The sequence below is a fragment of the Polypterus senegalus genome, chromosome 6, assembly GCF_016835505.1.
Source record: "Polypterus senegalus isolate Bchr_013 chromosome 6, ASM1683550v1, whole genome shotgun sequence".
Lineage (NCBI taxonomy): Eukaryota > Metazoa > Chordata > Cladistia > Polypteriformes > Polypteridae > Polypterus > Polypterus senegalus.
Window position 1 is genome coordinate 37,815,115 of NC_053159.1, and position 18,767 is coordinate 37,833,881.

General features: G+C 39.6%; 1 protein-coding gene across 1 annotated transcript in view; it reads left to right on the plus strand.

Annotated features, from left to right (window-relative positions):
- The window catches only part of mtor (mechanistic target of rapamycin kinase), a 108,252-nt gene that overhangs the window by 83,661 nt on the left and 5,824 nt on the right, over nt 1-18,767 (plus strand). Inside the window, exons 30-53 of the mRNA XM_039755852.1 lie at nt 642-781; nt 1,429-1,529; nt 1,621-1,736; nt 6,816-6,893; nt 7,059-7,166; nt 7,249-7,374; nt 7,457-7,588; nt 8,031-8,146; nt 8,232-8,349; nt 8,571-8,765; nt 8,844-8,944; nt 9,187-9,283; nt 9,701-9,799; nt 9,883-10,005; nt 10,079-10,261; nt 10,347-10,481; nt 10,681-10,855; nt 11,053-11,188; nt 15,052-15,199; nt 15,741-15,863; nt 17,801-17,883; nt 17,982-18,054; nt 18,176-18,250; nt 18,407-18,542. Of these exons, the coding sequence (XP_039611786.1) occupies nt 642-781; nt 1,429-1,529; nt 1,621-1,736; nt 6,816-6,893; nt 7,059-7,166; nt 7,249-7,374; nt 7,457-7,588; nt 8,031-8,146; nt 8,232-8,349; nt 8,571-8,765; nt 8,844-8,944; nt 9,187-9,283; nt 9,701-9,799; nt 9,883-10,005; nt 10,079-10,261; nt 10,347-10,481; nt 10,681-10,855; nt 11,053-11,188; nt 15,052-15,199; nt 15,741-15,863; nt 17,801-17,883; nt 17,982-18,054; nt 18,176-18,250; nt 18,407-18,542 (2,917 nt within the window). The remainder of the gene's footprint in view (nt 1-641; nt 782-1,428; nt 1,530-1,620; nt 1,737-6,815; nt 6,894-7,058; nt 7,167-7,248; nt 7,375-7,456; nt 7,589-8,030; nt 8,147-8,231; nt 8,350-8,570; nt 8,766-8,843; nt 8,945-9,186; nt 9,284-9,700; nt 9,800-9,882; nt 10,006-10,078; nt 10,262-10,346; nt 10,482-10,680; nt 10,856-11,052; nt 11,189-15,051; nt 15,200-15,740; nt 15,864-17,800; nt 17,884-17,981; nt 18,055-18,175; nt 18,251-18,406; nt 18,543-18,767) is intronic.

Here is an 18,767-nt window from a genome sequence, read left to right on the forward strand (position 1 = left end):
TTGATGGCTGCCGCTGAATTGTTCGGTTGTCGCTTTCAAGTGTACCGAAATGGCCAAATATTTTACACCTTTCGACAACCGCCAATGCCTCTTAAACATCTTAGATTCACAGGTGACGATTTCAGTAGTGGACACTTTGATGTTTATGAATTTTTAAACTCTCGTAAGCATACAACCGGTGTCATCGATAACTTCGCATCCAGCTTTTAACACTTGACAGATGCCGAATGTCACTTCAACACAAGTCCTGCAAATACTGTCGTAATTGAAACAAACCATGAAACTCAAACCGATTATGACAAGATTACTGTTCACATGGCCAACTGTACGTTTCATGCTCAAGAGTAAGCTCAGTGCACAGCTTGGTCATATTACAACCGGAGGGCCGAACTGACAATGTGGTATACAGAGAGATCCTTAACAAATAATTATTGGTATATTTTCCCTCAGTTTAAATAATTTTCTTCTTAATAAAAATTTTAAGACAGTACTTTGCCGCTGCGAAGCATGGGTATTTTGCTAGTAGTATAATGTAAAGGTAAATTGAATAAATACAACAAGACTTGAGCCTTATCTCAAAGCAATCATCTGTCTAGCATTACTTTATTTTAGGATATGACTTTTGTGTACATTTCCTTTAGGAGATTCAAGCCACCTGGTATGAGAAGCTTCATGAATGGGAAGATGCCCTGGTAGCATATGACAAAAAGATTGACATGAATAAAGAGGATCCAGAACTGATGCTGGGGCGCATGCGCTGTCTGGAGGCCCTTGGAGAATGGTAGGAATTTCAAGCAATGAATGTCCATTAACCAGCTCTGTTGTGCAGTCTGTTCTGCCAGCTGGTCATGCATGTTCCACTAGGTGTTTGCTAGAGTCTTATAAAATGTTACTAAATGTTTTAAAGTGTCAGCCCCTCCTTATTTAGCATAAAAATGCAGCAAGTGACTGGTGGAACACAAATTGATTTTTGCATCCTAGTTTGTCTCAGGTTGTACTCTTTAGACTAGTGTTTCTCAACCACTTGGTCAAGTCATGGTCTGCCGGTCGTAGGTCGCTATTGTTTATAATGGTAGTTAGTCACCATTCTGACAATCGCACTGAATCCCCACCCCACTCTGACATTGGTGCTCAATTCACCAAGAGGGGATTGTCCTGATGATCATGCTTGATTCACCAAGGGGGGACCCCCACCACCTCAGTCTGACAATCATCCTCAATTCACCAATTTGCTGGGTCACAAAGATTCTTGCATGAGAAAAAACTGGGTTGTGACGCCAAAAATGTTTGAGTAGCACTGTTTTAGACTGTATAAGCTGTTCATTACTTTAAAGGTCAGGGACTGTGTTGTGTCTTATATTTAAGTGAGACTAGCAACAAGTGTTGTTTGGCATCTGCTGACACCAGTTAATGTTTATCTTTTTTCAGGGGCCAGCTGCATCAACAGTGCTGTGAGGAATGGACATTGGTCAGTGAGGATACACAAGCTAAGATGGCCCGCATGGCAGCAGCTGCCGCATGGGGATTGGGTAGGGAAACTGTTTGGGGTTGATGTCATGGGATGTGTTGTCAAGGAACTATGTTTACTCTCTGAATCACTCGTGATATTTGTAATAACAGGTCATTGGGATAGCATGGAGGAGTATACATGCATGATTCCAAGAGACACTCATGATGGAGCATTCTACAGAGCAGTGCTTGCTTTGCACCAAGATCTCTTCTCCTTGGCTCAGCAGGTATTTTCAGAATTCATGTCTTTAGTCCAGAGGTAGTTCATACCTTATGCCTCTTAAATTCTGTCCTCAATGGGCATATTCTACTTAGTAACAGGATATGACATTTTAGTAAGGACTGAAGTGTTAGCATGTAGCAACAGCCTTTTTGAGGGCTTCAACAAATGTCTACTCCACCATAAAAGAAAGCTGAAGAAATAACTTTAAGGAAGACACTCAGGTCTCTGTGTTTTCCACAAGATCCTTCACACTGCTCTACCTACAAAGAAGTTACAGAATGCTACAATATTAAAAAATCTATTAGAAACTAAATTTTAAAAAACGCATTAAACAATAGTAAGCACTTTAGAATATAACATATCTAAGCCATAGCAACCAAATATACACACTATTTACAAAAGTATGATTATATGTTGCAAATTTCCAGAATGAATAATGAAACCAAAACTGGCACAGATGTGAAAGCAATATGCATATGTGAAGTGTGGATTGACTGGCAAAATACTTCCAAAATGGTGTAATAAACTGGTCATGCCAGATCAGATCTGAATCAGTAATAACCTGACAAAAGGATGCTTATCATAGAAATAGTCCTTGTAGGTTGTTAATGTTTTGAACTGAGTAATATTTTAGATTAATTACTGGAATTGATAATCTTTACTTCATATGGCTAGTGATGTTCTTTTTGCCCAATGCTGACTTTTGTTTGTTTTCTCTCTACTTGGAACTTCCTCGTTTAAACCTTTAATATGGCAGGAGTAACTTCCATCAAATAAAGAGTGCCAATTAATGACTTTCTCAACTTAAGACCAGACTTCATTTTATACAAAAGGCAGAATGTACAGTATATGTCCATACTGATAACAGTACCATCATTTAGATGATTTTTTTTTTTGTATAGACTATGTAGAAAGCAAACCCCTGCCAATATTGAATGCTGCTTCTTGTCAAGATTCTCTGGCTCTGTGTGATCTTTCATTATTTGTAACTGGTGCTGCCAACAAAAGTTTAGGTTTGTGGTAGTGAGATGTTCCTGCACAGCTCTGTCTCAATGTGGAAGAGGACAGTAGCAAACTCAGAGGAAGACTTGCAAGGACTATAAATAATCTGAAAGGTGTCTTTGACACAGTGATAGCCAGTGGTTACATTGAGATTACGAGAAAAGACAGTTACTAAATTGGGAGTAAAGGGATAAACTAAGAGGAACTAGAAATATCTGGACACACAGGTAGTTAGTGGCCGAAGTGTGTGGTGATTTGGATTTTCTGAGGTCACTGACTGAATTGGAAGGTAAGGACAAACCAAGTGTCCAGAACAGAATGTGACTTGGGCAAACTGTAATAAATCAATCGTGTTAAAAAGAAAATGCCTGTAAGAACGCTTTGGAATTTCTTTGGGTTTACTTACATTGTGAGTTCTTATATTACCTGAACCTGTTTTTTGTTTTTTTTTTTTTATTTTGTCTCCACCAACATTTAAAAAGGGTTTTAAAGAGCTTAGCTGTTGTCATGTGAAGAGACAGACACCAACACCCCTAAGCTGGCCAGCCCACTAGGAGTTTGTGCAGGTGTTGCTGTCTTGTCTAGTCTAATCACAGCTTTTCAAACAGCTAATTATCTCTCAGTACCTTGAACCAGCTGTCCTCAGAATCCCATTGCATCTCTTCTGACTTCCATGAAATTGCTGGCTCTGGCTGTGACAAAATGTTGCTAATCAGTCTAGCAGAAAAATGCTATGAGACAAATAAAAAAATTAACAAACAGAAGTTACACCAGCAGTTTTACCAATACTAATTTGCAAAACTTAAAGTGCCAGTGGCTCATCTGGAGAAACGTGTAGACGACTCACTCAGGGTTAGGTTAACTGAGCTCAAAGAGCTTTGATTCTAGCACCTAACATGTATACCTCCTTTATCCGCTTTATGTGTGGTGTTGTCCAGTTATGTCCATGTTCCTATTCCATCCCACCTTCTTTATGTATTTTGGGCTGTTCTGCTTTGGAACACAATGTTCAGGGGTGGAATAAAGCAAAAAAGGAAGTTGCTATGGCAGCATGGCTGTTTAGGATGTGCAAAACAGAATTAAGTGGAATGTTTGCCAACACGTGGAGCATTTAGAGTTATGTAATGAAAGCAAATTGAGGGATTAAAAAGACCTCTCACTCCCATGCAGCCCTAAGGAACGTGGGCGAGGAGAGTTAATGATTTCATTCTTTGTCATTTGAACTGTTTTCATCAGTCATTTGATTAATTTACAAGATTCAGTCCCCTGTAAAAATGTTGTTTTTATTTTAAAAATGCACTTGCATCTATTTTACAGTCACAATTACTACTTTACTAGTGTCCTTGTTTTTTTTTTTTTTTTAACAAAAATAGGTGGAATGAGTGGTGGCTCTGAGGCTAGGGATCTGCACTGGCAATCGGAAGGTTGCTGTTTCGAATCCCTTAAATGCCAAAAGGGACTCTGCTCTGTTGGGTCCCTTGAGCAAGGCCCTTAACCTGCAATTGCTGAGGGCTTTGAGTACAGTAATCCCTCCTTGATCGCGGGGGTTGCGTTCCAGAACCCCCTGCGAAAGGTGAAAATCCGCGAAGTAGAAACCATATTTTAAACCTTATAAACTCTCCCACACTATTATAAACATTTCCCGCACAGTTATACAGCATAAACCCTTTGTATCCTCTTAGATATTAGGTAAGATTCATTTAAATTATATATGTAAGCACACTGTTTATATACATCCATCCATTTTCCTACCTGTTGAATCCGAACACAGGGTCACGGGGGTCTGCTGGAGTCAATCCCAGCCAACATAGGGCACAAGGCAGGAACCAATCCCGGGCAGGGCGCCAACCCACCGCAGGACACACACAGCCACACCCACACACACATTGGGGACAATTTAAAATCGCCAATCCACCTAACCTGCATGTCTTTGCACTGTGGGAGGAAACCCACGCAGACACGGGGAGAACATGCAGACTCCACGCAGGGAGGACCCGGGAAGCAAACCCGGGTCTCCTAACTGCGAGGCAGCAGCGCTACTACTGCGCCACCATGCCGCCCCTGTTTATATACAGTAAAACCTAAATATTATTTTAAAGATATCGAGCATCTCCGATATCACATATGTTACAAACATTATGATAGACAGGCCACCAGCAATAAATACGTACAATGCAAGAAAGATTGTATACAGTAAATGTGTGTACAGTGACACTAAACATACGTACATGTACTAAGTACTGTAAGTAGAAAATTAATTATGGTTACTCACCAACAATGACACGACGACTGTAATGATACGATGAGTTTAATTTTACTGCACAACAAAGGAGAGCGTTACAGCTCTTCTAAAGGAGCCTCTTCAGGCGACTGTGTAGCACCGCCATTGTTCTTCTTCCGGCAGTCTTCAATCCAAATCCCTAAAGCAGATTCCATCCGGACTACAGTACTGCCTTATTACATCCACTTACAACTCGTTTTGCGCCCTGGTTAAAAGGACACTGCGGCCGTAGATCTTATATTCTTTTCCTCCTTTTTAAATAAAAAGAATCGTGGATTCATTGATACATCTTCTGTTGGTGCTTGGGCACAGCCCCTGAAGCAGGAGCAGATCGTTTTGGAGCCATAACAAAGGGCTTGACTACGCACAAAGATAAACACAAAAGAGCACAAAAGTTAACTCTTTACACAGCGAAACACGTTGATGCTGAATAAGCAAGACAAGACCTCCTGGTTAACGCAGCGGAATTGAATTCGGAGCTCCGTCGCTGAGCCAGTCAGCACACAGGAACTTAACTGCATGCTCTGATTGGTTAGCTTCTCAGCCATCCGCCAATAATATCCCTTGTATGAAATCAACTGGGCAAACCAACTGAGGAAGCATGTACCAGAAGTAAAAAGACCCATTGTCTGGAGAACCCGTGAAGCACTGAACAATCCGTTATATATTTAGATATGCTTACATATAAAATCCGCAATAGAGTGAAGCCGCGAAAGTCGAAGCGCAGGTATTACTGTAGTGAGAAAAGCGCTATATAAATGCAAAGAATTATTATTATTTGGTAGGTGCTCACATAACAAAAATTATACTCTTGCAGAAACAAATTTTTATCCTAATATTTCAGTCCATTTGTAGATTCATGCAGTATATCTTTCACTGGCAGTAAATGTGTACCCTAGTTGCACATTCATGTTTAAAAATCAGGTTGAAGTATGTAACTCTTTTATTTTGGCTGACGAACTACTAGACAATTTAACACCCTTACTTTGTTTAAAAACTGAACACATATGCTTACCTGGTGCAAGCAGCATTGCCAGATGTGTAAAGTAAAATTCCTTGAACTTCAATTTGTCTAAATCCATGTAATAAAGCTTTTTTAACTTCTCAAATTACACTTATGGGTTGTTATTAGTAGCTGTCTGAAGAGTTCATTCATAATTTACTTGATCTGATGCACATTTCAGATAGGCAACTAGCTACTGCATCTTCACAATTTTTTTTTAATGAATTGGCACTAGTGCTTTATTCTTGCATCTCTGCAGCCAGTCATGAATCATTAAAGCCATAAATGTGAGTTGTGTGAAAGGGAAGAGCCTAATGTGCTTATTTAAGAATGAGTCATGCTAGTCCCACATACCCATGATAGTTTTTAATGAGCAGACTGAGTGCTATGATGAAGTGAATAAAAAGACATTTTTCTCAACAAGAGCTTGTCTGCTCGCTTTATTTGTCCCGTACAGGGCCCTGAGTTTTTCTACTCACTGTTTTTGTCAAGTGCTGCTACCGCCCAATACCCCATGTCTGGTCTGTTAAGTTGGCAGACATGGAATAATAAGGACTCTGAGAGAAACTGGTTATGTCATTGTTCTTGAAATGTTTTGAGAGAAATCCCATGTGAAGAAGCCCTGATATGTGAAAGTTAATACAATTACTTTTCCATCCTGTTGTTTGCTGCAGCTTCAGTTTCAGCTTCTTTTTCTTTTTCTCTTTTTTAGTCAATGTGTTGATCAGGAAATTACTTGATGGTTTTATTGTTTAAAAAAAAGATGATCTAATATATTTTTTCCCCTCATCATGCAGTGCGTTGACAAAGCCCGGGACCTACTTGATGCTGAGCTGACTGCCATGGCTGGAGAGAGTTATAGTCGGGCATATGGGGTTAGTATAATTACATACATACATACATACATATATATATATATATATATATATATATATATATATATATATATATATATATATATATATATATATATATGAAAGACGGAACATCCAAAGGAAGACTGTTTAAATAAGCTTAAATTTGCCCCCACTTGCTTTCAGGCCATGGTATCTTGTCAGATGCTTTCAGAGCTGGAAGAGGTAATCCAATACAAACTGGTTCCTGAGCGCAGAGAGATTATCAGAGAGACTTGGTGGGAGAGGTTACAGGTACATGTAGCAGAATGGCTTATTGTAGTGTTGCTGTAATCCTGTCTCTTCAGTATATAAGATGCCACTTTTCTAAATATAGGGCTGTCAAAGAATTGTCGAGGACTGGCAAAGGATATTAATGGTGCGCTCTTTGGTCATCAACCCTCATGAGGACATGAGAACATGGCTCAAATATGCTAGTTTGTGTGGGAAGAGTGGTCGCCTGGTATGTAAATGCCATTGCTTCCCTGTTAACCATCTTAAATCCGTCATTGTTAAAGCATCATCAAGCTTTATATTATTTGCAGGCCCTGGCACATAAGACCCTTGTGCTATTACTGGGAGTTGACCCATCTAAGCAGCTGGATCACCCTTTGCCCACTGTGCATCCACATGTTACCTATGCCTACATGAAGTATATGTGGAAAAGTGCCCGCAAGGTAGGCAAAGAAAAATAAATTATAGAAAAGGTCTGCCTAACTGTGTGTGACCACTGATGAGAGTTTTCTTAATATTTGTGTTGGAATTACTGACTCATTATCAAATGATCCAGCTCCTTCTGGAGGCTTAATGGAGTAGATGTTAGTATCAGCCACTTCAAATAAAATCTAAAAAGATATTAAGGTATATTTGGGCAGTGACACACAGAAAATGGATAAGAAACTAAACATAGCTTTGTATGCCTATAAATATAGTTTTAATGCCTTCTAACAATAGTGCTTAATATGAGTATTATTTTTGTGCAGTTGTGTTACTTGTTGCATTCTTCAATGTTGCATCTAAAACTAGATAAGAAATTTTCTCAGTCAGGTAACACAGCAGGCAGTAGAAACCTTGTTTGTCAACTGTCACCAACCTCTTTTGTTCTCCATCTCAATGCAGATTGATGCATTTCAGCACATGCAGCATTTTGTTCAAACCATGCAGCAGCAGGCACAGCATGCCATTGCTGCTGAGGACCAGCAACACAAACTGGAGCTGCACAAGCTTATGGCTAGGTAAATGAAATACCATCCCAATTCAGTGTTTTTGCAGTAGAGTGCCAGCTGGTTCTCATTCACAGAGTGTTGTTTGTCCGCTCAGGTGCTTTTTGAAACTTGGAGAGTGGCAGCTCAGCTTGCAGGGCATCAATGAAAGCACAATCCCCAAAGTTTTGCAGTACTACAACCACTCTACAGAACATGACCGTGATTGGTACAAGGTAAGTGCCATATGCCAGAGTTTCCCGGTATGTGTAATCTTCATTTAACAAAACAATACACTGGGCCTAGCATACTTTTGCCTGTGTGAGTATACTTCACATGAAGCAAGATGACTCCTTGTTTGCCTGATTGCATACCTGACTCTGTTGCTGTCATTTATATGAATCTAATTTTAGCAGGTAAAGTAGAAGAGCGTCAGTATTTGTCCTTGCTCCTACAGGCTTGGCATGCATGGGCTGTGATGAATTTTGAGGCTGTCCTACACTACAAGCACCAGAACCAGGGGAGAGATGAGAAGAAGTTGCGCCATGCCAGTGGGGCCAGTGCCAATAGTGAGGCAAGCAATAGTGAAAGCGAAGCTGACAGCAATGAGAACAGCCCTGTTCCTTCACCCATACAGAAGAAGGTCAATGAGGTGAGTTCATCAATCTGAGTGTTAATTACTGCTTCCTCTTGTGTGGATGTATTCATGTGCTGTCTCTTTCACTCCCAGGACCTCTCTAAAACACTGCTGCTCTACACCGTCCCAGCTGTTCAAGGCTTTTTTCGGTCTATTGCTTTGTCGCGTGGAAACAACCTTCAGGATACACTAAGGTAAGACTTGGTGTTCTTTGACCTTGATTACCAGCTGTGGTCTCACTTCTGTAAAGTTCGCTGCACAGGTGATCATTTTTATTTTATTTGAGAGTGCTACACCGTTGTCATTTTGCATGATTTGACAAATCTATAAAAGGGAGATTTCTTTAGAACTATATTTTGACTTAAATCATTGATTGATATCTTGAAATCACCTCTTGATTTTTTTTTTTTTAACCTTTTATCTCCTTCTCCCATAGAGTCTTGACTCTGTGGTTTGATTATGGACATTGGCCTGAAGTGAATGAGGCCCTGGTGGAGGGAATAAAGACTATTCAGATTGACACATGGCTACAGGTATGGCTTCCCAGAGGGGACTGGGTGGTCTCTTGGTCTGGAACCCCTACAGATTTTATTTTTTTCTCCAGCCTTTGGAGTTTTTTGTTTTTCTGTCCACCCTGGCCATCGGACCTTACTCTTATTCTATGTTAATTAATGTTGACTTATGTTTATTTTTTATTGTGTCTTCTATTTTTCTATTCATTTTGTAAAGCACTTTGAGCTACATTTTTTTTGTATGAATATGTGCTATATAAATAAATGTTGATTGATTGATTGATTCTCCTCTGTTGTCCCCAGTTAGTGTTGAGGAACTCTCTTTCCTTCCTTGGCTTTTAAAGTAGGCATGTGCAATTTCTAATTGAGGGCAGTCTCAAAAACATTCTGGAGCATTGCCTTATATTCTCTTACTGGTGATGTTACCTGTTTCTACAGGTCATTCCTCAGCTAATTGCGCGTATTGACACTCCCCGACCTTTGGTCGGACGGCTCATTCATCAACTTCTGACGGATATTGGCCGGTACCACCCCCAGGTAAAGAGTGTTGCTGGGAGGAAACTTCTTGAAAAAAGTATTTGACTACTTCTTATTTCATCAGTCTATTTTTGCTTCCACAGGCCCTCATCTACCCTCTAACTGTTGCCTCCAAATCAACCACCACTGCACGGCACAATGCTGCCAACAAAATTCTCAAGAACATGTGTGAACATTGTAACACTCTTGTTCAGCAAGCCATCATGGTATGTAGCAGCGTGGACATAGGTGCACACTAGTGCTCTATGTTGTCCACAGCTGACCGCTGTTTTCTTGCAGGTGAGTGAAGAATTGATTCGTGTGGCTATATTGTGGCATGAGATGTGGCACGAGGGGCTGGAAGAGGCATCACGCCTTTACTTTGGAGAAAGGAACGTCAAGGGCATGTTCGCTGTTCTGGAGCCACTTCATGCAATGATGGAAAGGGGCCCTCAGACACTCAAGGAAACTTCCTTCAATCAGGTTTCTTTCTTTCTATAGAAATCTCCCTCATGAGATGTTTACTACTGCTTTCGTGTATAATTCATGGTGTGTCCCTGTCTTCTAGGCATATGGACGAGACCTGATGGAGGCACAGGAGTGGTGCAGAAAGTACATGAGATCAGGCAATGTCAAGGATCTGACGCAAGCTTGGGATCTCTACTACCATGTATTCCGGCGCATCTCCAAGCAGCTACCACAAGTGAGTACTGTCCAACGTGAAAAATATACGTGCAGTTTTGAATGTTAATACGCTTTATAGAAACAAGCAACACTGTCTTTATGCTTATGCAAGGACCTGAGAAAGTGCATCTCTGTGTAAATGTATTCAAGGGCAAGGGGGTCTTTGACATTAAAGAAATACCTCCATTTAGATTTTCCACTGTGGCTTTGTTTTTCAGCTTACCTCACTGGAGCTGCAATATGTGTCCCCCAAACTTCTCATGTGTCGTGACTTGGAACTAGCTGTGCCAGGAACATATGATCCCAATCAACCAATTATTCGCATCCAATCAATAGCACCATCCCTGCAGGTCATTACATCTAAGCAAAGGCCCAGAAAGTTAACTATCATGGGTAAGGAATCCCTTAGATTTGTAATTTCTGCTGCACCCTACTACCGCCCCTGTGCAGGGTGCTTCTTTGGTTAACTGAAAAAGTCATCTTTGTCATTTCCATATAGAAGACTGAGATCACTGGATAATGTGAACTAGTTCCTGGTGTGTAAGAAGCTTTTCTCTCACATCATGATCATTGTTATCTTGTAATTGTAGGCAGCAATGGCCATGAATTCATGTTCCTGCTTAAGGGCCATGAAGATCTGCGGCAGGATGAGAGGGTTATGCAGTTGTTTGGACTGGTCAACACATTGTTAGCAAATGATCCAGCATCCCTGCGCAAGAATTTAAGGTGAGCTGGCAAGTTGTAAGGCTTAGATCGCAGTTTGTTTGTGCCACACATGATGCACAGATAAAGCATAATGACAAAATTTGTGCAGGAAAAATACTTGCGGCAACAAATGTGTACAGTTAGTGGAATTTCATTTAGTGGACACTTACATAACCATGCCCGCTACTTTTTAAGAGCTTGTTAATGTGTTCCTTCAAGAGTTAGAGGCAACCAAATTATGCTTAATTGCCTCCTGAAACAGAAAATACCAACAAATGGATGGGTTCCACATTACATTTTTTTTCCGAGAGATTGCATGTAATGTGGCACTTGAAATTGCACAGTGCAGTTATCCTTTTATTTTTATGATTCTGTGTTTTCTCCACATTTATGTAGAGTGTGTGTCCTTGCTTTGTTTTGTTTTTCCACATTTTCTTCATTGTATACAAAAATGTATATTCATTAAATAAAATGTATCTTTTTAATAATCAACAATTCATGAGAAGCTTGTATGTAATAATTGAAAGTATATGTTTTTGTCTTTTTCCCATGTTAGTTACCTCATGTAGTTAGTATTGATGGCTGAGAAAAAAAATTTAATCTGTTTTCATGGAGAACACACATAGCAACATTTCTGACAGAATGGGAGTCAATGGTGACCAATATTGTGGATGTGATGGGACTAGATTTATGTATCTGGATTTGGGTTTTTTTTTTACTGTTCTACTGTGCAGATCTTCTCAAGCTCTGTTTGGATAGGTTCCATCATTGGGCAGCTATTTTCAGCTGTCTTCACAGATGTTTGGTTGGACTCAAGACCAGGCTCTGGCTGGCCACTCAAGCTTATTATCTTTTAGAAGGTGAACTTTCAGTGCCGCCTGTGGTCCAGGTTGGTGTGGAGTAGGTTCTCATTAAGGATATCTCTGTATTTTGCTCCTTTCGTCTTTTCCTTGAACCTGACTAACCTACCAGTCCCTGCCACTGAAAAAGAGCCGTACAGCTTGATGCCGCCACCTCAATGGTTTCCATTGGAATGGTATTGCACAAATGATGAGTGGTGCCTATTTTCCTCCAGACATGATTCTTTGAATTGCAGCAGAGAGTTCAATCTTGTTTTCATTAGACCATAATATCTTGTTTCTGACATTCTGAGAGTTGTTAAGGTGACTTTTTTTTCCCAAACTCCAAATATGCTTTCATCTATCTTTTACTGAGGAGAGGATTCCTTCTGGCAACTCTGACATAAAGTCCAGATTGGTGGAGTATTACAGTGATGGTTACCTTACTGGAAGTTTCTTCCGTCCCCAAATTTAGTGCTCAACCAGACTTCTTGGTCACCTCTGTTACCAAGTACTTCTCCCCCTATTGTTTAGTTTGGCTGGGAGGACAGCTCTAGCAGCAGTCAAGGTTTTTTCAAACATCTTCTGTTTAAGAATTATACAGGCCACTGTAGGTTTGGGAGCCTTCAATGCTGCAGAATTTTTGTAATCTTCTTCAGATCTGTGCCACAGCATAATCCTGTCTCTAACTTCTGCAAGCAATTTTTTTAGCCTCATGGCTTGGTTTTCACTCTGATGCATATTGTCAACTGTGGGACACTTCGTAGACAGGCATGTGTCTTTCTTAATCCTATTCAATCAATTGAATTTACCACTAGTGAAATCCATACAAGGTGAAGAAACCTGAGCCACATTTCAAGTGCCATAGCAAAGAGTCTGAATGCTTGTGTCAGTGTTTTTAGTTTAGTTTATTTTGAATACATTTACAGAAATTTCTGAAATCCTGCTTTTGGCTTGTCATTAAGGGTTGCTTGATGAGGGAAAAAATACATTTAAATTATTTTAGCATAAGGCCACAACATTACAAAATGTGAGAAAAATTAAATGGGTCTAAATGCTTTATGAATGTAGTGTATATATCATGTTTATAGAAGCCATTATTGTTCTTATTGTTGGATAACTGTTAATTGATAGTATTTTAAATTGTGATGCACATCCTCATGTCATACAGCAGCAGTTCTCAAATGATGGGTCTCAAATCACCTTTTGTTCTGTGGGCTGCAGCTGATGGAATGAGGTGGGACGTATTCCAACAATTGCACTTAATTCGCAATGGGGGACCTCTCTCTAGCGCTGACAATCACATCAGATTCACCTAGGGGGACCCCAGCTCCCCTTAGTAGGTCACAAAAAAAATTGCATGGGAAGAAATGGGTCGCTCCATGAAAAAAAAGTTGAGAAACACTAATATAGTATAAGGTGAATGGAATGGTTAAAGGACGTTTTCATGCTCATGTGAGTAAAATTTAGCATCAGCACTAAAAGATTCAGGATGATAATTTGCCTATAATTTAATATTTGAAGGTGATAGTGAATATTCTTTTGTGTTTTTGTCCAGTATGCAAATCCATACCTTTGCCCTTATCCCAGCAACATTTTCCACAGGTTCCCCATTTGTACAAGGGAAGACCATAGGCTATGTTTTGTTGCAAAATTTGTTTTGTCCTTACCCTGAACAGCACTTGTTTGTCCAGTGTGCAAGTCCACACCATTTAACCTTTTTCCACCAGATTTTGCACAGATTCCTGTTTATTCAGGGGCACACCTTATCCTATGTTTCATTATGAAATGCACTTGGTTCTCCCACACCAGACAACTCTGGGTACCCTTGCTAGTGTTCAGCATAACTCTAATAAAATGTTACTACTTTGAATATTAAAAAAAAAACATAAAAATAATGTCTTGTTTACATATTAAAAATGGTCATAATGCTGTTTTTATTATGTAGCTTCCAAGCCAAGATATTCAAAGCCTGTTGAGAAAATGGAACAGACAGATGTGCTAAAAACAATCAAAAACCAGCCAGTATCTTGCAATAAAAAGTACACTTCTAGCAGTCTTCAGCTTGTTTTAGATTCAGAAGAAAAGGAGCTGAACTCTCTGAGCTGTGGTACTTAATGTTCTTGGACCACCTAATTATGCTTCAGAGGAAAGCAAGATATGCTCTTTTCTGTCATTATGCAAGGAAAAAAGTGAGACTTGGGTTGAACTTGTGTGTGAAGACATTCATCCCTATAATTCTGTAGCTGTAAAAAGCTGTCTACAGCTTCTGAAATACTGTAGTTTGTTGATGTGGCTGCAAAATATGGCAGATTTGATATCTGCATATAAATAATGCTTCTAAATGCAATTCCCAACAAAGTATAACCAGACACATTTTTCTTTTTTTTCTCATATAATTCTCAGTAGCTCTCAGTTGTATATGTTACCATATGATGGACACTGTGATATATCTTTTATTTTTGTTTATTTGACCATGAACGTGGTCTTACTGCTTGGGAAATTTCCATAATTATTCCTAAGAAAACAAAAGTATAACTTGGTGTCTGAAGCCGAAGAGGCTTTTATAGCAAATAAAAATGTGTATTATTGTCAAAAATGCATACCAGTGGGATTACAAAAAAAACCAAAAAAAGAGTCCAGGGCACAGCTCAAATGTGCCTATAACATTCTGTACATGTACCCTGGAGCTGCACTGAAATTTATTTGCATGTCTACTTTTTGCTGTTTAGTTTAAATCACATTGTATCTGTTAAATTTAAACCAAATTACATTTGCAGTCGTTAGCTGCTAAAATATCTGACAGAGGTCAAACTGGTGTTCTAGTTGTGCTTACTAAAAAACATGAGACTCAAGTGTTGGAGTCAGAGTAGTCAACTCCATGACTATGACTCTGGTATCACAACCCTGTATTTATGTAATAAAGAAATAATTAGTAAGGTGTGATCTACAAGCAACATGCATTTGTTCTCCTTGGCATTGTTTCATTAAATTATGTCATGCCACTGCTATACATACTGGAATATTTCTGTTTATCTGTTTCAGCATTCAAAGATATGCAGTGATTCCACTGTCTACAAATTCTGGTTTGATTGGTTGGGTCCCCCACTGTGACACTCTCCATGCACTCATTAGAGATTATCGGGAAAAAAAGAAGATCCTCTTGAACATTGAGCATCGCATCATGCTGAGGGTAAGCTGGCTTTGTTGCCCAGAATGCATATTCCAAGTTCAGTTTATTGTCCATCCCATCCCTGCCTCTCTTTCCAAAATGTGAGTCTTAGTTCCTACTACAGCAGTCTCTGTTGTAAACCATCCAGTCTTTTGCCCATGAAATGCAAAATACTTGAAAACCCCTGGGCCTCTAAACCTGCCAGCTTCCCAGGGATTCCTTCCTATTTTGATCTCAATAGAGATCCATTGCCTGCATGTATTGATCTCTGCTCCTTGACATCCAATAATTAGATGAGGCCATCTTTTTTGAAAAGTGGTGAGAACCACTTCTTGGATCTTTCCAGTGGTTCTGTATGTTTGCATAATAGGCCCCACCATTTTTCTCCACCTGCCCCTTATGAGAATTCCCACCCTTCATTCTTCTGCTCCTAATGAGAAATCCCACTCTTCACTCTGCTGCCCTTGCTGACAAGGGACTATTAAAGATCGAGTCTCTTTGCTGTTGGTCAACCAAATAGACGACACATCACTCTCAGTGTTTTGATATGTTTTTATTTCAGATGGCGCCAGATTACGATCATTTAACACTCATGCAGAAGGTGGAGGTGTTTGAGCATGCTGTCAACAACACGGCTGGAGATGACCTTGCCAAACTTCTGTGGCTTAAGAGCCCAAGCTCGGAGGTGTGAGGAACAGTGGCTGCTTTGTTATGATTTCTTAGTTTCTTTGCAAGAGGGGGCACCAAACAGGGAGCTATTGCTGTAGCACCGAGGTTGGCAACACTGACTGTATCATGCCTCTGTGACTGCAGGTTTTTAATAGAACCAGTTTCTTTATTAGAAGTTAATTCTTGATGCTAGTGGAGCATGCTATTTTTTTAGATGACTTAATCCTGCTTTTTCTCTGTTAAATCAAAAAATTCTTCCGTTGTGTATTTTACTTTCCTGAAAAATCAACACATTAGTATGTGGATTAGGACCTCTTGGTTCCCATTTTTTCTAATGTCTTTCTAAAGATTCAAAATAAGTTCCAACAGTTAGTACAGAAGTTGATTATAGTCTTTCTAAGCTGTTTGGGGTGTTTGGCTTGTGGTCAAGAGCAGAAAATGGGAGAGGTCAGAATCTTATTGAGAAAAAAAAAAGATGCAAAGCAAAAAGCTTCACTTTGAATGAATAAAAGAGATTGACATTATTGCTAGTATACATAAAAGACAGAAGGAAGAGACAAGCTGTCTTGTCTGCTTCATTTAGCAGCAGTGATTTATCTTTAGTTTAATAAACTTGTCTGATAGAAAATCTGCATTGACAGTGGCAGCTCGTGGCCTGAGTAACTGTAGCATATAAATATATGGTGCTATTTGTTACTCACATTGATAGTGGGGGTCAGAGAATTTTGGTTGTCTTCTGTTTCCTGTTGTAGAAGTGAAGTAAAGAGTCAGTTAGTTGTATTAGTGAGTTTGTTTATATGCAGACACAAAACCAGGATAAGGTGAGTAACCCGGTTAGCACAGAAGGCTGTTTTTTTAAAAATTTCTGCTTACATGCGCAAGTACACTTCTGGAGTTCTCCTTTGCAAAACTCTCTGATGTTATTAAACTGCATCATCATCAGCCACCATGAATCTGAAAACGAGCATGAATCCTGTAATAATCTTCTTGTGTTTTATAAATACATTTAGTCGTTCATGGACTGTGAAGTAAATGCAGTCTATCTCCGTTTTACATCCTTGACCTGAGTAATCAATGATTTCATGGTATGAACAATGGCCGCTGCGTCACTAGGTCACATTGTTTCAACACATCTACAGAAAATAGCTGGATTAAACAAACTAAACGGACACTTTAATAAAATGTTTCTGTTACTGGATTGCACGTAGCATACTCTTTTCTGCTTGGTTCTGGGTTGGAGTGAAGCACCAGCATACTGGTACATGTGCTTCTTGCCTTACACCCAGTGCTTCTGGGATAGTAATAACATACATACTTGCATACATGCATGCTTTATTTGTCCGAAAAGGGAAATTAAGAACTTAAGTGAAATAAGTTTTGCATTAGGTTACTCTGTACTTTAAAAAGTAATAGAATTGTGTAATGCACATCACTTTTAACAGTTTACCCTACTGCTCCAGAGATTGTGCTACTGAGTTAGAACTCTACGATCAGCTCATCAGCATAAATGTAATGATTTCTGAAATACTGAAACAGATTATTTCAAGCAACAGGAGGAATAATGTGATGTCTCAGTAAATTTATCTTATGCACACTTTTGCCTGTGGTTGCTTAATGATTGTGCGAAGTTGACACATGCGCAGGCAAACAGAGTGTAACAGACATGCACAGACAACCGGGTTGGTAAAGTGTTTACATGGCCAAATAATGGGGTTATTTAATGAGAAATATGTGTGTTAATCTGGTTTCTCTAACCCAAATAAGGGTTAACATTAAATTTTAGAAACTAGGTTTCTGTGAATGGGTTATTAAAACACATGTAATTGCAGTCAGTCTGTTGCATTGATTTTTAAAGTGGAATTTTATTTTACATAAGGTTATAGTGCCACCTAGTGTACACTGCACTGGAAGATATGTCTGATTGCAGCAGCATGCTTCTTGTCTCTTGCTTAGGTTTGGTTTGACCGACGTACTAATTACACCCGGTCTCTTGCTGTTATGTCCATGGTTGGTTATATTCTGGGTCTCGGTGACCGGTAAGATACACAGATTTATTATGCCTCCTACATTTTCTGTGTGTTCCTGGATAGAAAATAACTATCTCACACACTTCATTATTCACTGTCATTTGCAGGCATCCATCCAACTTGATGCTAGACAGGCTGAGTGGCAAGATTTTGCACATTGACTTTGGAGACTGTTTTGAGGTACTCATTTGTCATCTGTTTATTAGACTCCCTCATTCCCTCTTTCTCTCTTTCCAGCACCACTTTTGTTGTCTTCCCTCAATTAGTTCAGTTTTCTCTGTGCTCTTTCTTTTGGTGCCAGGTGGCGATGACAAGGGAAAAGTTTCCAGAAAAGATCCCCTTCAGGTTGACAAGGATGTTGACAAATGCAATGGAGGTAAGGAGTACTGGGACATTCACCCAGTGTGGGGAGGAGTGGGGCGCCCATTTCATGATATTTAGCTGTAGCTTGCAAATCAAGAATCATTTCCTCCATTCTTATTTGCTGTTTGTCATCTGAAGCTTTTTTCACCATATTCTCATTTTAATCCAGGTCACTGGTCTGGATGGTAATTACAGGATCACATGCCACACAGTGATGGAGGTTCTGCGTGAGCATCGAGACAGTGTGATGGCAGTGCTAGAAGCATTTGTCTATGATCCATTGCTGAACTGGAGACTGATGGACAGTAAGGCTTGGGCTGGGGTTTGTTAATAGCACAAAGTAAAGCTGTGGCATTTAACAGCCTCTCCCCTTCTTCCATTACAATGAAACATTTCTGGCTCAATTATGCCAGTATAATTCCTGGTTTGCTCCTGGCAACATACCACTCGCAGCGCTTTAAATTATGGAGCTTTTTCATGTGCATTATTTGTTTCATTTGGCGCTAAACACAACACTTCTAATGTACTTC